The 18,557-nt window shown below is 32.4% G+C and overlaps 3 protein-coding genes and 1 long non-coding RNA gene across 4 annotated transcripts in view; 2 read left to right on the top strand and 2 right to left on the bottom strand.

Annotated features, from left to right (window-relative positions):
- The first annotated feature begins 119 nt into the window (after window positions 1-119).
- On the top strand, window positions 120-7,807 carry LOC108734346 (DNA topoisomerase 2). Its single transcript, XM_018465865.2, has 10 exons — window positions 120-606; window positions 1,013-2,935; window positions 3,071-3,651; window positions 4,231-4,561; window positions 4,624-4,813; window positions 4,876-5,482; window positions 5,537-5,695; window positions 5,751-5,904; window positions 6,008-6,358; window positions 6,432-7,807. Exons 2-10 carry the CDS (start codon window positions 1,021-1,023, stop codon window positions 7,022-7,024), a joined length of 4,881 nt encoding a protein of 1,626 aa, XP_018321367.1. The 5' UTR covers window positions 120-606; window positions 1,013-1,020; the 3' UTR covers window positions 7,025-7,807.
- An 815-nt stretch (window positions 7,808-8,622) lies between these two features.
- On the top strand, window positions 8,623-9,125 carry LOC108734292. Its single transcript, XR_001937366.1, has 2 exons — window positions 8,623-8,754; window positions 8,848-9,125. It is a non-coding gene; the product is annotated as an uncharacterized LOC108734292 (long non-coding RNA).
- Window positions 9,126-10,250: 1,125 nt separating this feature from the next.
- On the bottom strand, window positions 10,251-12,414 carry LOC108734287 (39S ribosomal protein S30, mitochondrial). Its single transcript, XM_018465768.2, has 5 exons — window positions 11,858-12,414; window positions 11,607-11,751; window positions 11,241-11,538; window positions 11,016-11,180; window positions 10,251-10,944 (listed from the first exon to the last, which is right to left on the bottom strand). The coding sequence occupies exons 1-5, from the start codon at window positions 12,289-12,291 to the stop codon at window positions 10,340-10,342; spliced, it is 1,647 nt and encodes a 548-aa protein (XP_018321270.1). The 5' UTR covers window positions 12,292-12,414; the 3' UTR covers window positions 10,251-10,339.
- A 237-nt stretch (window positions 12,415-12,651) lies between these two features.
- LOC108734313 (mothers against decapentaplegic homolog 6) overlaps window positions 12,652-18,557 on the bottom strand; it is an 80,877-nt gene continuing 74,971 nt past the window's right edge. Inside the window, exons 5-6 of the mRNA XM_018465807.1 lie at window positions 18,118-18,373; window positions 12,652-14,863 (exon numbers count right to left, since the gene is read on the bottom strand). Coding sequence (XP_018321309.1) covers window positions 14,806-14,863; window positions 18,118-18,373 — 314 coding nt within the window. The 3' untranslated portion in view covers window positions 12,652-14,805. The remainder of the gene's footprint in view (window positions 14,864-18,117; window positions 18,374-18,557) is intronic.

The raw sequence follows: 18,557 nt of genomic DNA, 5'->3' as shown, positions 1-18,557 counted from the left end.
TATTTTATTTTATTGTTATTTAGTTTATTGAATACAAGCAATAAATAAATTATAAATTTTCAATTTTTTCCCTAACATTTTGAAATTAGACACTTCCTCAAAAACCATTTTTATATTAAAAAACCGGTACTCGTACGCTCGTGGTCGGTTAGCTGTTTTGTCGTGTATGATTGTTTTGCACAAGATGCACAAAATTTACAACGGTTTTGAGTAAGAGCATAATTTTGAATTTCGAGTTCATGACTATGTGAGTTGTTAAATTTTCAAAATTGATTGGTGCATTAAAACGTTTCTTTATGCAACAGCATATCTTATTGGCCGGTGAATGGGTGAATAAAATTTAGATTTCTGTTGGATTAAGGAAAGAAAAGCTGTAGAAGAGTTAGAACACCAAGAGTCTGCAATTTGTGAGTGAATAAGTGGATTTATTTAAAGGTACTTTGGTTTATTATTTTCTGCCGTTTTTGAGTGTAGTCATTGAAAGTAACGAATTATTTTCTAAAATTAAGTCCAAAGGAATAGGGATAACAAAATACTGGTTCTCTTGTGCCAGTAAAATTGACAACCTTATTATTTCAATAAGGAAGAAACACTTGCAATTGAAAGGTAAAGATGTTGTTTTATGAGTAATTATACTTAAGTTCAACTGAAATATCTTACGTTATTTTAAAAACGGTGATATTGTATTATAGGTTAATAAAAGTCTTAAGTTAATAATTAATTTTTAGACGTTTTCTTAAACAAGCCTTTAAAATACCCATTTGGTAAGACAAAATTAACTTATGCATAACTAATTTTTATTTAATACGTGAACATTTTACACTTGTAATATCGCTAAAATAGGCTGTGCTTAAGATTATATCTTTTTGGTGTCTAAAAATTTTCTTATTAGTTAGTTTATCGAATTGAATGTCAAGAGTATTTTGTTTAGTAAATATCAAGACATAAACTGCCTATCAAAAGATAACCTGTGACAGCCCAATTAATATTAAAACAATTTGTATTATTACAGGACCAAAAATGAGTGGAGCAGAGGGTGATGGCCCTATAGCTAATGAGGGCCCTCCCAATAAACATCTACCACCGAAAAAGCAGACTATTGAAAAGATATATCAGAAAAAATCACAATTGGAACACATTCTACTGCGCCCTGATACCTACATAGGTTCAGTAGAAAGGGTTTCTGAAGTTATGTGGGTGTATGATGACGAGAAGCAAATAATGATTAAAAAGACACTCTCATATGTACCAGGATTGTATAAAATATTTGATGAAATACTCGTTAATGCAGCCGATAATAAACAGAGAGACAAAAAGATGGATTGTATTAAAGTAGAAATAGATTCAGAAAATAATGTTATTTCTGTTTGGAATAATGGTCAGGGCATTCCTGTGGTCATGCACAAGGAAGAAAATATGTATGTTCCAACCATGATATTTGGTCATTTGCTGACGTCGTCAAATTATAATGATGAAGAAGAAAAGGTAACTGGAGGACGTAATGGTTATGGTGCAAAACTTTGTAATATTTTTAGCACTAAATTCACAGTAGAGACTGCCTGTAAGGATTATAAAAAACAATTTAAACAAACGTGGGGCAGCAACATGACTAAAACATCTGAGCCTAAAATTAAAGAATTTTTTGGCGACGATTTTACAAAAATCACTTTCACCCCTGATCTGTCCAAATTTAAAATGAACACTCTTGAAGATGACATAGTACAACTCATGTCACGAAGAGCATATGATGTCGCAGCGTCTACAAGAGGCGTCAAAGTTTTTCTAAATGGTAAGAGATTACCTGTTAAAAACTTTAAAGATTATGTGGATTTGTATATAAAAAATAGAGAAGATGAAGCAGGGAATACCCTAAAGTGCATCTACGAAAATCCAAACGAACGGTGGGAAGTGGCATTGGCGCTCTCCGATATTGGATTTCAACAAGTGTCCTTCGTAAATAGCATTGCGACTACCAAAGGTGGTCGACATGTGGATTACATAGTCGATATGATAGTCAAGCAGCTTATAGAAGTAATTAAGAAAAAGAACAAAGGGGGGGTCGATATAAAACCGTTCAAAGTTAAAGAACACATATGGGTTTTTGTTAACTGCCTAATCGTTAATCCCACATTTGATTCACAAACAAAGGAGCACATGACGTTGCAAATCAAAAATTTCGGATCCAAATGTCAGCTGTCTGAAAAATTCATTAATGCGACTATTAAAAGTGGTATTGTAGAGTCAGTACTTTCTTGGGCGAAATCTAAAGCTCAAAATGAACTTCAAAAGACAAGCGGAAAGAAACAGACAAGACTCAAAGGTATACCAAAGCTAGAAGACGCAAACGAAGCCGGTTCAAAGAACGCTATGAAATGTACCCTGATTCTTACTGAAGGAGATTCGGCCAAAGCCCTGGCAGTTTCCGGGCTTGGGGTTGTCGGTCGAGACTATTACGGTGTCTTTCCTTTGCGTGGTAAACTTCTAAACGTCCGCGAAGCTACGCATAAACAAATACTCGACAATGCGGAAATTAACAGTTTGATAAAGATACTTGGCCTCCAGTACAAGAAAAAATATAACACAGAAGAAGACATGAAGTCTCTCCGTTACGGTAAAGTGATGATTATGGCTGATCAAGATCAGGACGGATCACATATTAAAGGCTTGGTTATTAATTTTATTCATCACTCGTGGCCCGAATTATTAAGGCAAAATTTTCTCGAAGAGTTTATCACGCCGATCGTGAAAGCGTCTAAGAAGAAAGAAGTTATATCGTTTTATTCCTTGCCCGAATTTGAAGAGTGGAAATCAAACACCCCAAATAATAAAACATATAATATTAAATATTACAAAGGTTTGGGAACTTCGTCATCTTTGGAGGCGAAGGAGTACTTTTCAAACATGGCCAGACATAGGATTCGTTTTAGATATACAGGTAAAAAAAATATTATTCCGATTATGAGCTTACTTAATGTAACTAGTTAAATAAAATACGACACAATATAATACAATACAACCATTACAAAGTATTAAAAAATTACAAAACTACCGAATATTATTTATTTTTTAGGTCAACAAGACGATGATCACATAGTGTTGGCGTTCAGCAAGAAACATATAGAACACCGTAAAGAGTGGCTGACGAATTTTATGGTTGAAAGTAAGAGACGCAAAGAGATCGGTCTTCCGGAAAAATATCTCTACACAAAAGATACAAGGTCAGTGTCATACACTGACTTCGTGAATCTCGAATTGGTTCTTTTCTCCAATGGCGACAATGTCAGATCAATTCCGAGTCTAGTAGACGGCCTAAAACCAAGTCAGCGTAAAGTATTGTTTACTTGCTTCAAGAGAAATGACAAAAAAGAAATCAAAGTTGCACAATTGGCTGGTTTGGTAGCCTCTGCTTCCGCCTACCATCACAACGAAGCGAATATCGCCGGAACAATAGTTAATCTTGCCCAGAATTTTGTTGGGAGTAACAATATTAACTTATTGGAACCCCGTGGACAGTTTGGTACTCGATTGAAAGGTGGAAAGGATTGCGCCAGTGCTCGATATATTTTCACAAAAATGTCACCTATAACACGACTAATTTTTCATCCCCAAGACGATCCTCTCCTTCAACATGAATATGATGATAATCAAAAGGTAATTTATTTTAAAAGAATCATATCTTCTTTTTTTATTGCTTGGTAAAATTTTTGTATCTTAATACAATATAAATATGCTCACATAAACTTTTACACCAATTTATTTATTAACTTAACATGACTAATCAAATTATTAAAAGGTTTGGTACCAAAATTACTTCACAAATTTTTACAATTAACTGGGTGGCAGTTTTCAATTGGCGTTTAATTTTCTCTTTCTATTATTAAAAATTTTTCGTGTACTGTGATATAAAAGCATTTTAAGCTTGGGATTAAAAGTGAAGAATACCTTTTGATGTTTAATGAGTATAAAAATAAACAAAATTCATGTACATTCAAGTTTGTTAGTTTTGCTGAAAATCAAAATTAAAATTCAACGCGAATTTTCATTGAATGTAACAGATTTAGATGTATTTATCAAGAGTTTGATTAATAGAAAATAAAGATACTTTTGATTAATTTAATTGTCACACTGATAAAGTACTAGGATAATTAAAAAGCCATTTAGTGAAATTGAAAACTATCAAAAGTGCATATTAGAATTTGTAATTTATAAAAGTATATTTTTAATAATTAGGTAGAACCAGTTTGGTATATTCCAATAATTCCAATGCTTCTGGTTAACGGTGCCGAAGGAATAGGCACAGGATGGATGACGAAAATTCCTAATTATAATCCTCGCGAACTGGTGGCGAATATTAGGCGATTGTTAGACAACGAGGAACCAGTTCGTATGCTACCCTTCTATAAAAATTTTAAAGGCACAATCGAAGATTGCGGCGATTATCGGTATGTTTGCAGCGGTGAAATTGCAGTAATTACTAACGGAAAACTGGAAATCACTGAACTTCCGGTTGGTACGTGGACGCAAATCTACAAGGAAAACACCCTGGAATTGCTTTTATATGGTGAGCACTCTTGTAGTTCTATCTGAAGCTAAATATTATTAAAACTGGTTAAACTACGATAGGTTCGGAGAAACAGAAAGCAGTTATCACGGATTACAAAGAATACAATACCGATACTACCGTACGTTTTGTCGTCAGTACAAACAATTTAGAAGCCCTGGAGAAAGATGGAATTCATAAAGTTTTTAAACTACAAAACATGATCAGCATTAGCTCTATGTGTGTATTCGATGAACTGGGCTGTTTAAGGAGGTAAAATACCAACTTTAATCTACATAAAAATGCAGTTTTTGTTCATTTTTTTTTACAATTAGGTTCGAATCCGTAATGGATATTTTACAAGAATTCTTCACTTTACGGTTAAAATATTACCAAAAGCGTAAAGATTATGTGGAGGGCATATTAGAAGCGGAAGCAGCGAAACTAAGTCATCAAGCCAGATTTATAATGGAAAAATGTAGTGGTCAATTGGTTGTGGAAAACAAAAAACGAAAAACCATAGTGGACGAATTGATACGAAGAGGTTATCCACCTGATCCTGTTCACGACTGGAAGTCCCGCAATCAACCATCTGAAGAAGAAGAAACTCAAGAAGAAGTCGAGGATGAAGAAGAAGATTCCGGGCGTACGAAGAAACCGGAAGATGCAGAAAAATTATTTAAGAAAAATAGCGACGTAAAAAAATTCGACTATCTATTAGGTCTAACAATGTGGATGTTAACAGATGAGAGAAAAAACGAATTGTTACGTCAAAAAGAAACGAAGTTGGCAGAATTAGAGACTTTGAAAAGAAAAACTCCAAGTCATTTGTGGCGTGAAGATCTGGATATCTTCATCCAAAAACTAGATGAATTGGAAGAAAAAGAGCGTCGCGACGAAGCTGGTGGTGTTGATAAAATTAAAGAATCAAAAAAAATGACAGTAAGTTTTAATATTAATACTGGTTTTCATTTCTTGTTAACGTTACCATTATAGGGAAAGAAAAAAAACCTGAACGAAACGTTGCCATCTTCGGTAGGCCAAAGAGTCGTGCCTGTCGTAAGTGATGATCTGAAGAAGAAGGTTCAAGCTGCCTTGAAACTTAAAGAGAACAGGAACAAGAAGGGTGTTAAAAAGGAAAATATTGTCAATGATGTAAGAATTTATTGTAAATGTAATGTTTTTTTTATAACATTGTGGGTTATTGTAGGAGGAAAGGGACGAATTTGACGAAATGGTGAAGGACAAAAAGACAATTAAAGATAAGCTGGGAACACCTGACGAGGTAGTGAAGAAAGTGAAAGCCAAGAAGGGCAAAGATGGCTTTAAACAAACCAAACTGAACTTCAGAGCTAAAGACAAAGGTAAATAATCAATCAAAAAATTTAGGAAGTACAATGTGACATGCTTTTTAAGGCACGACGTAAATTAAAATTGGTGTAGGATTAATTTTTCTTTTTATTTAAGATTCAGAATCTCCGAAGAAACGAGGTAGGAACAAAAAGGTTTCGTCTGACTCAGAAGATGAGGATATATTAAATATTTCGGATGACGATGATGTATCGTTTTCAACGAAACCAACCGTCTCTGAACGTGCAACAAGTAGGCGACAGGTGAGCAAACCAGTAAAATATACGGAGTCCAGTGATGAAGATGGCATATCATCTGGCGGAGAACCAGAACTTTTTGACAATGACGCCGTTAAAGATGACTTCAAACAGCAATCTCTAGAAGTCGGTAGCTCAGGAAGTGATAACGAAGTCTCGCCACCCCCAAAGAAAAACGAGAGTTCTGAAGATCTTTTTGATTCGTTACTGGGTAAGTAGTAATGATCAGCAATAATTAATAATGAATAGGTATTGACTCATTTCATTGGTCTTACGCGTTTTAGGTCGTAAGAAGTCTTCATCACCTCCAGTCGAATCGACGGAAGCAGTTTCGTCATCCGCCGATTCTCCGGTTAAATCGAAGAAAAAGCGTCCTATTAAGAAGTTTAACGATTTTTCAGACTCTGACGACAATTTCATTCCTCCAGAAGAACAACATAATAACGTAACTGACAGTGAAGATGACGATTTCACAACTCGTACAGCTAATAAGAAAACGACAAAGAGAGCAAAAGGGAATGAGGATCATGGAATGTCAGTGAAACCGACTACGACGACTACAACGAAGAAAAGGGCTAAAGCAACAGTCACGACAACTGGTAGCGATGACGATTTTGGATCGTCAACGAAATCGAAGAAAACAGCGCCAAAAAAGAAGAAAAAGTCAACGGAAAGTTCAGACGAAGATTTTGGGCTTCCAAAGCCGGCAAAGAAAAAAGCACCCGCGAAAAGTAAAAGTAAGAAAAAATCCGATGACGACAGTGACATTGATGACGGCGGTTGTTTCAGAGATTACAGTCCCCCTCCGACCAAGATTAGTAGGGTTGCAAAGAAACAGACTAAGTACGTTTTTTCAGACGATGATCTGTCCGATTAATTCGGTAAAAAAAGAACGATATTTAAATTATTTTTTCCTTTTATTGGTTTACGTTGATTTAATCGATTTTTTTTTTGCCGGTCAACTTACGATAAATTTACTTTATATGTAAAAAATTTGCTTTAGATCAGTGACTGACAAAAACGTAGCAAATACGAAAAAAGTGCCGTTTAAAGAAAGTTATAAAGAACAAAACTCAAAAGTCTTAGTGAGGAAAGTCGAATCTCATACTTTATGTGTGTGATTTCGTAAAATTATTTAATAATTTACACTCTTAATAAGAGGAAAAGAAATCTTTTATTCTCGATTTTTAAGAAATAGAAGGATGCTCTGTAAGACTTTTTTGTACAGTATTTCACAAACTGCAAATCTATTTAAATGGCTTTTTTAAATTTTTACTGCTTTCTCATGTTTACGATTAGGCAATTTTAAAAGAAATTTGGCTGGTTCTGTCTTTAGTTAATTATTAAATGGTGAGTCGAAAGCAAATAACTAAAAAATAAAATAAAACGAGAGGACGAGAATGAATACATAATAATACATATAAATGAATAATTAAGCGAATGTACAAATGTCATAGCCCAATAATAACACGAAAAACTACTAATTTTAAATTAACTAATGATAGTGTGTAACCATTACTTTTAATTAGTGATGAGTTCCGCATAAGGAGCTCCCCTCGCCGTAGCGGTTTTAATAGTTGTAATTTTCTTTTTTATAATAAGTATGTGTCTGTCTGTGCGAAATGTAAGAGTGTTTTTAAATAATAACAACCATTATCTATAAATTTTTTCCATGTGTGTATGGGTATGGGTGATATAAGAACACTTACATTAAAAAAATATTTTTAAAATAATCATTATTAATGATTATACGCATAGAAAATATATATAGCAAAACGAAGTTTTACGAACGTCGATGATTAAATAACAAATTAATAAAATGGATCATGTTTTAATAACTTCTTTCGAGTTCTAGAGAGAATGATGACAAAGTGAGACTTTAATAANTACACTAAATTCTATTTTAAACTGTAAATACAGCCTCGGGTGTAAATTGTCCCTGTAAAAACTGCATTTATTCTTTAATTTAGAGTTTGGAACCACTTCAGGAAGAATAATAATTATTTTAGCTAAAATATCCTGAAAATAATTGAAGCAAAACAAATGCAGTCAATTTCAAAAATAAGAAATTAATCTTTCCTGGAATATTTCTTTTCATTTACATTTCGTACTATGGTTATTACCCGCCTTTTTTTCTTTTTTCTCTCAGATGTATCTCCTATATGGCCGACCGTGTTTTTAAATTAAAAGAAAAATACAGTATGAGTAGTCATTTAAGTTTACTCTTGTCGATAACCGAAATTTGGCAAAATAGGAAATGATAATTACTGGAAATGAAGTTTTTGTTGTTGTAGTCATGTCTTTGCTTTTCTTTGCAAGAATGTGAACGCAGTTGTTTGTGATTTTTACTGTTTAATTAATATATTAATATTGCTTCTCTGCAGAATGTTCTATTAAAAAAATTAGAAACACGGTCGGACCATACAGGAGACACTTCCATTTTTCCTGTGATATGTTTATAACAGTTACGTTATGTATGGTTATGTTTCCATTAACAGGAGTGACAGTACATATGCCTAATTTTATTTTATAAATAAAATACATTTTACTTCATTATTATATGCTTCATTTGAGCGTTTATTATGCGCTTCTTTGCAGTCAATTAAGGTAAGAATATACATTCGATTAAAACAGTTCGGTTTAACTTTAACTTGTACTTTTTTACTGGAGAAGCCAAATTCTAAAGACATCATTTTACAGGAACATTATAAAAACTTTGGATACCATATGTTATGGAGCATTCATCATATCAGTCCTTATTCACTCCAGAATATAGCGATACCTAAAGGAAGTATAAAACTGTCTTTTCCACCGGAAACAAAAGTAGTGTGCTGCTGTTGCTAAACGACAGATTCATGACAATGAATTGGAAAGTAACAACATAGGAGATACTTTGCTGATTAATGATATATTGTGTGTCATTTTAAAAATTTGTTTGTATTATTCAACAAATGAAATAGATTGGAGGTTAATTGTGATGTTACTGAGTTAGCCAATGTCTACATGGTCTCATTTTTCTTGAACTTGATTATTGGTTTGCAGTTGATTTCTTTACTTTGCAACATCAAGCGATTAGTTTTCTATCAGTGAAACAACAAAGCAAAAAAGTAATGGTGGCTGTTTTGTCTCAAAAACAGTGCTGATGTATCAATGTATATTACTAGAAATGTAGTGTATGAGCTTTTCTATCAATAATTAGTACCTAACTATGTATTAGTATATGTACGTCCTTTTTGTTGTAAATATCAAATGAATAAACAAATGTTTCATGAAACAATTATTTTATGTAAATTACAAGTGATGTGTAAAAATTACGAAATAAATTTTCTGAATATGTGCAGCATTTTATTTATTTTATTAAAAACCTCTTAGTTGCTTTTAGCTATGATTCTGAAATATTTATTAAAATTGATACTACTAGCGCCATCATATGGTTAAAACATGAACTATGTTGAACATTAGGAAAACTGTAAAAAATTGATTCCGCGGTAAAATCGAAAAAAAGATCTCATGCGACTTATGCTCTCCTAATACAAATGTTGAAATTTATTAAAATTTTCGATTTCGCGACACATACAAGGTCTGATCAACAAAAATCTTGACAGTCTGAAAATTGAAATATTCAAAATTTTCTACATTTGTATTAGGAGAGCATAAGTTGCTTCGGATCTTTTTGAGCTTATACCTCGAAGTCGTACAAATTGTTACAGATTTCTACCTACTGCAGATTTCTGTTATCATTGCAAATTTAGTACTTAACTTGCTCACCGTATGGTGACGCTAGCGGTATAATATTTAAATCTGCTCAAAATAAAACGATTTGCCGAGTTTTTAATGTTTATTAATAACAAGGTTAATACAATACAGCTACGCTTGAATCATTAATGTTTAATTTAATGATAATGTACTGAAAAATACTATACAAATACATATATATATATATATAAAACCAAAAACAAAAATGTAATAGTGCAATAAATACCAAAGGAACATCAGCTTAAAATAACTTTGCAACATATTTTAACATGTTTTAATTATATTTATTGATTATAACAAATCAACCAGTTAAATATTAATATTAATAAGATGTATTTATTTTTATTTCTTTATTTATTTTAGGGTATAACAATTATAATACAAAAAAACAAATGCGTTAATACCACAAATAATTAAAGATACATTAAAACTTACTTTAAGGGAAATATTCTTTAGCATACCGACCTTTGTGCCTCGGCAAGTCTGGTCGCAATTTTCTGGGTATGTACGGTGGTTGACGATTGTCGTAAGTTCTTTTCCATGGATTTTGAAACAGTTCAAATGGCCTGCTTCTCTTATCCATAGGCCTTGTTTTGTGATCAATTTTATATATTTTTTCCCAGTGGTAAATCTCATATGGAAGTCTGTGACGGGGTCTGTTGGAAACTATGAATTTAAATTCCTTTTCTAGCCATTTTCTCTTGTCAGGATCTTCATAATCAGCAACCACTTTTTCCTTGTTACTCAAAAATGGACGAAAGTCTTCCAAGTTTCCAGAAACAACAGGTTGATTCGCATAAAATTTCACCAACATTTTAAGAACGTCTTCATTAAAACCAATTACTTTACCATCTTTGACTTCGTCGAATAATTTTATTGAATCTGTAGACCAACATACGTTACGTTTGGGATTTTCGTGAACATGTTTTGAATGAATAAGTATTGTGTTGAGCTGATAAACGTAGAAGGACCATAATTTGCCATTAGTAATAACACATTGAGTCGTTAAGGGGTATGTGATGTCGTTATATGTTGTAAATCCTTTTGAAACAAACAAAAACAAATCATTATACTGTTAAACTATTCTGTCGATACTTCTTTAATTTACTAACCAAGGTTGTTGGCTTGAGCATTTAACCATCCAAAAGAACCTAAAATACCCTGTCTATGCAGGGCTTCTCTTGTGTAGTTGGGATCCTTATATTGCTTTTCAAGTAGATGACCCCTGAGATTGTATGAAATAGTACCAAACTGATGACTTTCTCCTGGCCAAAAACCTAAATTAAATTTTATTTTAATGAGAAATATGAACACACCTAATAATAATTCCACAACACCTGGGATATTAGTAATTCTTCTATAACTACAGTGAGTTCCCACAGTTCGAGGATCATATTGGAAAAAAGGAACATCCAGTGCTGGATTTTCAGCCTCAGAACTTGATATAATTGGCGCTAAAGGAAAACTACTTCGTACAGTTAGGCTTGGAACACCAATATATTGCATTGCTCTATCAACAGGATCATTTTCTTGATGTTTGGTCCATTCCCTGCCTAAACGTCCTTTTCTAACAGAGTTTGGAGGATTCATACCTCCTGCATACCAAAATGATTCAATGCGTGGTTCAATATCAACCTGTAAAACATACAAACAAGTTATCCATATACGAATATATAAATTATACATTTACAGCATTTACCTACCTGTGAATTTATTATATGTGGATAATTAGAATTAAGAGAATTTAAAAGAATCCTGTTGATTTGATAAATTATATTTTTACTATAAATTTTCTCTAATTCTCCCTTTTCAAGAGTGAAGTCTTCACGTTTTATTTCATGAGATTTCCTTAAAATACAAAATACACTGACAAGTTATTAAATTTTAATTTGAATGTAAATTGTAGTTACTATTTCTTTTTAAACTAAAATTAACAAAAGAAAAAGTAACATACATATAACCTTCATGTTCTAAAATAAGGGCTTCTTCTATATCCTCCTTTATGTCTGGTATCGATGAATCAATATTTATAGTATCATAATAAGAAGGTAAATTGTTTTGATGAATAATATGCGTCCTCGTTATATGTTGAGTAAAGGCTAAATTGTTGTAGGGTATTCTTTCTTCTTCTAACATGTAGCACTTGAAACCATAATACCTCGGCATATTCAGCTTGATCTGTTTTTCTTCAACAGTTTTAACTTTTTTAATTTCTTCATAATAAGCGTCTTTTTTTCTTTCGAGCTTTTTTTCTGGTGAAAGATTAAGTATTGGGGGATACTGAGGCGTTTCAGTGTATTCGGTTTCAATAACTTCTGTAGCAGTAGACAAACGCCCCACACTTAAAACAAGTCTTCTTGTAATTTCTTTTGGCACCCGAGCCAACATTATAACAAAATTTTGCAAACAAATACAATTTACTATTTTTAAACGCTTCAATTATTATATTTCTTAATACTTTAATAACACAAAACTTAAAGGTTATGTGGCCATCTCTAAATTTCAAATTGTTGATACTCATTTAGCCAATGTCTTCTTATGTTGTGTCTCAGGTATCTACCACTATACAAATATTTTAAATGACCAAAAAATTCAGGAAACTCGTTTAACACGAAAATATAATTAAAACGTACGTATAGAGCCTTATTTACTATAAATCTACATATGTATCTAATAACATTACTGTGCTTAGCAATACCACATTAGATTAAAAAGGATCGATTAGGTGGATATACAAGAAACACAAAATAAATGGCAGATGTTAACTTTATTTCAGTGGAAACCTTTTTTTCACAATTTAGTAAAGTGAGAATGTATATTATAGTAGATAAAAAATAACAATCAGTACTTTCCAGTTAAATAAGTAACAAATTTATACAGCTTGCTATATTAATACCAAGGCACTGTGATTTACAACTTGCGGGATCAGAAAAATAAATAATTAAAAACAGACGCAAACTTTGCAGTAGTAATAGTAATGTAGTAGTAGTAGTAGTACTAGATTCAACTTTATAGTTCTTTTTTATTATGACTAGCTGCGGATAAATGCTTAATCTAAGTTTAATTTATTTTATATACGACGATCTATCAAATCTGCTTCATATATTTATATATAAACATGACTATAGGCGAATGAGCGCTTCAAAACGTAACAAAGCTTCCAAACTCTTTAATCCTTTCTACAGTTACTTTTATCAGTCACTCAATAATGAGTATTTAGTTCGCATCTTAATTAAAATCGTTTCTTAACAAAAAAAAAAAACAACAAAACATCTTCGTCACATAATTGTAATGTTAGACTTTCGTTACAATCAAACAGGGGAATCACGGAAGTTGAGATACTGTACCACAAAAGGTAAATATATAAATCCCAGTGGCGTAGTTGCAGGGGAATTACATGAAGGCAACAAGTTAATTTTTTTTAATTAAACGATATTCCAATTTCGCTTTATGTAAACTACATCACAGCCTACAGAGTACGATACTGTCCCCTGTTACATACTTTAAACCAACCACCACTGCAAAAAAAATTAAGTTCAATATGAACTCATTGTCAGCCATTTTTTAAAAAATTAAAAATCGTTGACTAGAAGTAATATTTTCTAAAAAATAAATAAGGAGTGGACAAATTAAAAATTTAATAATAAATTATCGATTAAAAATTATTCTTGTCGTCTGTGAGTCCCCTGCTTAACCTGACGTGTAAGCACGAAGAATTACTTATCTACTTGGAAATTAAAACATAAGCCCCTAGAATTTTGAAAATTAAATATGAGAACAAATAAATAAATTAATTAATAAATATGTTTTACCTTCCAAGCAAATTGTGTATGTAATTTAAACAGTTGAAATAAAAAAATAAAGATAAAAATGAAAATCTAAAATGTACGTACAATGAATACTCGCAAATAGCACTGCATTTTTGACGCTATAACTATACAAATGGTCCCTAGATCCTCCTATTCAAAACCTATTTAAAAGTTTTATAAGCGCTGATTTCTAGGACATCTATCCTTACACCTAACTTCGTTGGTATAAGGCACCTTCTCGGTTAGGCTTTACCGCAATGATTTTTCTTTAACAAATAACCGACAATGACGTAAAAAGATAAAACTGTACTAAGTACACATAACAATTAAAAAAAAATTTTTTTCACCCAGTCAGGGCAAATAAAATCTTAAAAAAACATTATGTACCTACAGGATATTTTTTATAATAAAATAATGTGGGGTCCAGTGTAATATTTGAGTAGTTTAACTTCAAAATCCAAAAGCACATTTCTAAATTTTGAGTATGTTACTAAAAACCCGATTCTATTTAGCGTTCTCCTTATCATACTTATATCATTTTTTACGTCACTCTCGGTAAGTTAAGGACTACAAAGACAACCTAACACAGTTTTGATAACATGTAAACAAAAAAGAATAAGCTGGAAAAATACTTATAACAGTCAGTACATTTTGTGCGCACCAACTAATCAATTTTCTTTATTTCCTCTGCGATATTTTTTATAGCGAAAATTAAAAAAATAACAACAAATTGACGGACAGACGACTTTCTTCTAGTCGAAAAGAAAAATGCGACGTAGATTTTCATGAAGTGACTTCACATATTCTTTTACAAAAATAAAAGTACGGAAGAAGAATTAAATTAGTTTAAACTAATTTATTAATTACTGACGACCTCGAAACGACCGAAACTTGAAATAAATTATGATATTTTGTAAAAAATGCACGTACATTGTATACAGGACCAGGCCGCAAAAATCACTATGGGACGGAAATGACTGACAATTTTTTTTATCATCTCATGGTAGTAGACTCTCAGCCTTCCTGATGATAGATCACAACAAGTAAGTTTTTGTTTGCACCTTAGATACCAGACTGTCAACCATCGATCCCATCACCTACAGGGCGCCAAAAGAATTTCTAACCAGCACGGGCAAGAAGTTATTTCCGTCCTGTAATAAAAAAAAAAAGGATTGTAAACTAGTGATTCTCAATGCGTGGGGTCGCCACCCTAGGGTTCGCGATCATATCGAGAAAAAATGAGAAGCATTATTAAAAAGTTTAATTTATTGAAATAAAATATCAAAAATAACAAANAATATTTTAATGTTTATTTATTTTTATGTAGGTGTGCTAGCGGTAGACATAGAACAAAGTAAGCTTAGTACAGGGTGGAGTCGTTTTTAACAAAAAGAAATCCCTTTGCGTTGCAAGTGCTTCTGATCTAGTTTTCAAGAAATGAGAAAATTGGATCAGGATATGAAGAAGTCGAAGTTCATGTCCAAACAGATTTCAAGAATGGAAACGGGTTAAAAAGAAGCCGAAAATCGCAATCATTCTCTAAGATTACCTAAAAACTCATTTTCGTCAAGACATTTCACCTTATATTACAAATACAGCAGGATTTCACTGAAAATTATTTTGGATTGGAATTAATTGGATCGCAAATGCTAAAAAAACGTTGAGAAACAGCTTTTATAATGACTCCTTCGTTAATAATTATACAATGGTGGATGGCGATTATTTAATTTATTATTATCTCAAATGAAAATAGGGAAAATTTTGAAACTTTCAGTATAAGTAAATTGTATATTAGTTTTTCCCACGGTTTAGATTTAGACACTTTTAACTGATAAAAAACAATTATGTACGTAATTTCTTAAATTATTTTGTAGACAATATGATAAATGTATACGTACGTAGTTGTTTTCTATCGGATTTGCATGTACATTGTACATTACTCACTAAAATCAATAAAATAAATGTTTACTTTCTTTCTTTGATAATATTAAATTTAATAAAATTTACAGATAATATTTGAATTAACAAACAGATTGTAGGCAATTAATTACAAAAAATAGTAAAAAATACGTTACTATATTATTATTGTGATATTTGCTTTTTATTACATGTATTTTCGTGTATTTCTTGTGAGTTCTTGGAGAGAGTTCTTATTATTTATATGAAAAGATGGATGATGGTATCTGTACGAATTTCCCTATACCACGTCGTATTTAAAAAAAAAAAAAACGATGTCGCCCTTTTATGATTGTATGTACCTAGTGACGGCGTATGTGGGGTTCTTCATCCTATTGAGCCCCCCCCCTCTCAAATAATAGAACAAATATTAAACGCGGTTATGTCACCTTATTGTGCTAAAATATTCGGTTATATAATCAAAATTTACTTTCTTGCCCTTTCCAATGGGCAATATGATTGGCTTGGCTCACTGTGGATCTTACGTAAAATTTTAACAACTTCAATTTTGAGAAAAATCTTTCACAAGAAGCCACCGAAATACAAATAATTAGAAAAATTTAAACACAGCGCTAGACTCGGAACAGACTTTGAATAGTCCCATTTTATAATGAAATTTCAGAAGCTCCAAAGTAGTCCATTGGACCGCTTCTTGCAGAAAAATGCTGGCCTAATGTCCTCTGCAGAAAATCCATCATAAATTTTTGTCAAATTTGGAACTACTTCGCGGTTTTAGGCTGAACAACACCAAATGTTATGAGAATATCATTCATAGCCCTTTAACAATAGTTTAATTCTTCATAAAATCTATCAAGACATTCCAACAGCTCTCCTGGAAATGTCAATCGAGCGTCTTGGGCTATTTCTCCTGGCATATGTTCTCGGAATCTCTTCCTTCCTCATTCGACTGAAATATCCAAGTCCTTGCATTTTTCACTTGCGTAAGAAATAGCTCTCTCCACTGTTGTCACCCCTTAGTGCTTGACACCCGTGGATCCCCCCCCCATTGCCCCCCCCCCTCTTTACGTCACCACCGTATGTACCTAATAGAATATTTTCTCAACTCGCGGACTCACCTAGGATCGAGACCTCTAGCATGTATCAATTTATAAATTAATATAATTACTGTACATTGGGTCATTTATGGTTTTAGGTTATTTAACGTTACGTTTTCGGGAATAATTTATTGCTCCAGACAATCTCGATGGCATTGTACGAATTTAAATAAATTTCGAAAATGATTATATACGACGTTTTGTATGGTATGATATACAAATTCCTCTTTTTTTTTTTTAATCCACTTGCAAAATTGCGCATTCCAGGGCGAATTAAAGAATGCCGCCAATTAAAAAGCGGCTTTAAGAAACATAATCTGTAACGTAGAGTTATTTCATTGCATGACACAATCAAAAGTAATGTAATACATATATATTATTACTCTTGTAAGATGTATTTGCAACACAACGTGTACACGTACTGCGAAGGTTATTATTTGTAGATACCGACATGTCGGTAATTTAAATTGTAAATTAATTCGAAACGATTAATGAAACGACCAAGAGATATTAATTTTAATTAAATTATAATAAAATAAATAAATCTGCACGCAAGAGGTTTATGAATATAAACGCAGTTTGTTTCTGTCTTGTGTCGTTCTGATTGTAACAACATTGGAATTCTATGCGAAAAAAAATGTACTAATTAACGTAATTATAATTTATTGTCGAACTGATTAAAATATTGTCTTCAGAGGCAAACACCTCGTCAAACGATTGACTGTTTATTGCTGAACAGTAAATACGAAAAAAGATTTATTAATTTTGTAAACATTATAATATAACTTTAAATATTTTAATGTTTATTTATTTTTATGTAGGTGTGCTAGCGGTAGACATAGAACAAAGTAAGCTTAGTACAGGGTGGAGTCGTTTTTAACAAAAAGAAATCCCTTTGCGTTGCAAGTGCTTCTGATCTAGTTTTCAAGAAATGAGAAAATTGGATCAGGATATGAAGAAGTCGAAGTTCATGTCCAAACAGATTTCAAGAATGGAAACGGGTTAAAAAGAAGCCGAAAATCGCAATCATTCTCTAAGATTACCTAAAAACTCATTTTCGTCAAGACATTTCACCTTATGACATCGTGTCTTGCTTGTATATCATACAAATTAAGATTGATTTGAACCACTATTAAGAGCGAAATCAAAATTTGAAAATTGGCTAAAAAGAAGCCAAAAAATACGAATCATTCCTTTGGATTACGAAAAACCAGTTTTCGTCAAGACATGTCATCTAACGACACCCTGTCCTGCTTGTATACCATACAAATTAAGATTGGCTTTACTACTACAAAGAGCCAAATTGCGCGGTCCAAATTTCAAAATTGGCTAAAATGGAGCCAAAAATACGAACCATTTCTTTGGATTTAATATTTGGTAAATAAAGTACATACCTAGTGTAATTGCGACCCCAGCCTTTGGCGAAACTGATCCTGACGGAATTTCGATCGACCGGTCCGTGACAGGTAGCAAAGTTGTTCCATCCGTAGTTTTGATGAGCTGCCTTGGCCGGATCAAAAATGCACAGGCAATGCTCGGCAGGTACTCGAGTGGGCTCAGTCTCCTCCAGAGTGAGTGAATTCACGAAAACGGGATGATCGGAACGATTGTACATCCAGACACCGTCGTCTTCGTTTGCCAGTGTTACTCCTGAAACAAAAACGATTGAGATTTAAATTAATAAAAAAATATTTTTAAAATAATCATTATTAATGATTATACGCATAGAAAATATATATAGCAAAACGAAGTTTTACGAACGTCGATGATTAAATAACAAATTAATAAAATGGATCATGTTTTAATAACTTCTTTCGAGTTCTAGAGAGAATGA

This window comes from Agrilus planipennis, unplaced genomic scaffold, assembly GCF_000699045.2.
Source record: "Agrilus planipennis isolate EAB-ADULT unplaced genomic scaffold, Apla_2.0 scaffold83, whole genome shotgun sequence".
Taxonomy (NCBI): domain Eukaryota; kingdom Metazoa; phylum Arthropoda; class Insecta; order Coleoptera; family Buprestidae; genus Agrilus; species Agrilus planipennis.
Note: the sequence above shows the minus strand (reverse complement) of the source record. Positions and strands in the feature narration are given on the sequence as shown.